General features: G+C 33.2%; 1 protein-coding gene across 1 annotated transcript; it reads right to left on the bottom strand.

The window, feature by feature from the left end:
• Positions 1–365: 365 nt before the first annotated feature.
• Positions 366–1,325, bottom strand: LOC101423650 (olfactory receptor 5T9-like). Its single transcript, XM_058306398.2, has one exon. The coding sequence runs from the start codon at positions 1,323–1,325 to the stop codon at positions 366–368; it is 960 nt and encodes a 319-aa protein (XP_058162381.1).
• Positions 1,326–2,288: the final 963 nt, after the last annotated feature.

The raw sequence follows: 2,288 nt of genomic DNA, 5'->3' as shown, positions 1-2,288 counted from the left end.
TTTTAAAAACAATGCAAGTTATTGATGGTAGAGTGTGATGTTATATATGTTTGATGTTATATGTTTGTTTTGTAAGTTCACAACTATTATACATTTATTATTTATGTATGTTTATGTATGAATGATTTATTTCAATTTAAAAAGTTAAAAATCAATATAATATGGATACATTGGAATGTAATTATGGGAATATAAAGCACTTAATTTAACCATAAATATAAAATCTTGTATTAGAAGATTAGCTTTCTTCTGAGATATGAACACACAACTAAGTGAAAATAATGGATTTTCTTCCTTCATTTCTGACCGTAGAGAAATGGATTGATATTATTCTGTTAAGTTTCACTCAATGATAATATAGTTCTTTATTTATAAAACAATCTCTCAAACAATCTTTTCACTGCCTCTTTAACATCTTTGTTCCTCAAACTGTAGATTATGGGATTCAGCATGGGAATCACAACAGTGTAAAATATAGACACGATCATATCATGGTCCAAAGCATAGTTGGAACTTGGCCTCACATACATGAAGAGGATTGTCCCATGGTAAACTGACACTCCAGTTAGATGAGAGCCGCAGGTGGAAAAGACTTTTTGCCTCCCTTCAGAAGAACGCATCCTCAGAATGGCCAACAGAATGAAAGCATAGGAGATTAGGACTATCAGAATAGTCATTATTTCAATAAAGCCAACAACGTAAAAGAGTATAAGCTGGTTGATATGAGTGTCAGAACAAGAAATAGCGAGGAGGGGAGGGATGTCACAAAACACATGTCTTATTTCATTGGATGCACAGAAAGAAAGGTTAAATGTGGCTACAGTGTGTAAAGTACCATCCAAAACTCCAGCAACATACGAAGCAATGATGAGTGGCACATAGACTCGGGGTGACATGTTAACTGAATAGAGCAGTGGGTTAAAGATAGCTACATAGCGATCGTAAGCCATTGCAGCCAAGAGAAAACATTCGGTAGTCCCAAAGGTAACAAAAAGAAACATCTGTGTTGCACACCCAAGCAATGAAATGACTTTATACTCTGTCAGGAAATTGGCCAACATTTTGGGGGTGATAACTGAAGAAAAGCAGGCATCCAAGAATGACAACACACTCAGAAAATAGTACATGGGATTGTGGAGCCGGGAATCCCCAATGACCAATATAACTAGCCCCAAATTTCCTACCAGAGTAAAGAGATAAATTGCTAGAAATATTAAAAATAGCTCAAAATTATCTGTGAAGCCTGTCAATATAAACATAGTGACCTCAGTCACATTATTCATCTGAATCCTGTATGTATTCAAATCGGATGGCAACCCTGACATTTCTGTTTGTATTTATAGATTCTCAAGGCAATATTCTGTCAGAATACTTACACAATTATATCCTCATCTTTTTTTTTAGAAGTGCATACCGAATTCCAAGACATTCATGTAACTGGCAATGAGAAATTTGTCTCCAAATGAATGAATTACCCTGTGCAAATTATAGGAAAAAATAGTATCTTTCATGTGTTGGCAAAGAGTCTTAAAAATCTGTGAAATCAAGTATTTATTTTCCAGGTCATAACTGATCAATTTTATACATCTTATTCTCATTTTACACTTTTAAAAATTTCAAACATAAATATTATTGGGATTTTTAAGTTCAAAAATGTTATAGTGGCAAGTATAAATCTCAGTTCTAGTTATATATTTGCCACAACATGCATAAAATGCCTTTTCTTAATTGTTACAGTTATAAAAATGAGCAACCACATTCACATGACAAGATTGTATTAAATATAAAGAAGTAGCATCTATGACAATTTTTTAATTTCATAATGTTATGTGCATTATGCATATATGCATTATATGTTATATGCATTATGCATCCCTCCACTCCTCGTTATTTCTGACACTCATATCAACCATATCTGCAAATTGGAATAAATTAGACTCACATTTTATCTTGCCTTTCAGAAAAACCCTTCATACCAATTGCCTTCATGCTTTTTCCTGGCAATGATTTGGTTCCATTAGTTTTTCAGGAATACTGGTGAATACGGCAGTTGAAAGTATTCTGTTGGCAGATGCATCTTTTTTGCAAACAAAAGGGTTGAAAGTGTGTTTTTTTCTAGTTTTCTTACTTGAAATGCATATCAAGATACTGCCCATTTTGGCCTTTGCAGCTTGTTGAACCATTATTATTGTTTAACTGTTAACTTTATGACAATACACAATGTTTCTCTATTCATATACTCACGATTGGTCAATATTCTTGCATTGATTTTTGAGGCATATTTTTCT

The sequence above is a fragment of the Dasypus novemcinctus genome, chromosome 10 (assembly GCF_030445035.2).
Source record: "Dasypus novemcinctus isolate mDasNov1 chromosome 10, mDasNov1.1.hap2, whole genome shotgun sequence".
In the NCBI taxonomy this organism is placed as follows: domain Eukaryota; kingdom Metazoa; phylum Chordata; class Mammalia; order Cingulata; family Dasypodidae; genus Dasypus; species Dasypus novemcinctus.
The sequence above is the reverse complement of the archived record's forward strand: the minus strand, read 5'-3'. Positions and strand labels throughout refer to the sequence as shown.

Bases quoted from the DNA above. Each gene is read 5' to 3' on its own strand.
- LOC101423650 (XM_058306398.2), bottom strand. From the start codon at position 1,325: ATGTCAGGGTTGCCATCCGATTTGAATACATACAGGATTCAGATGAAT.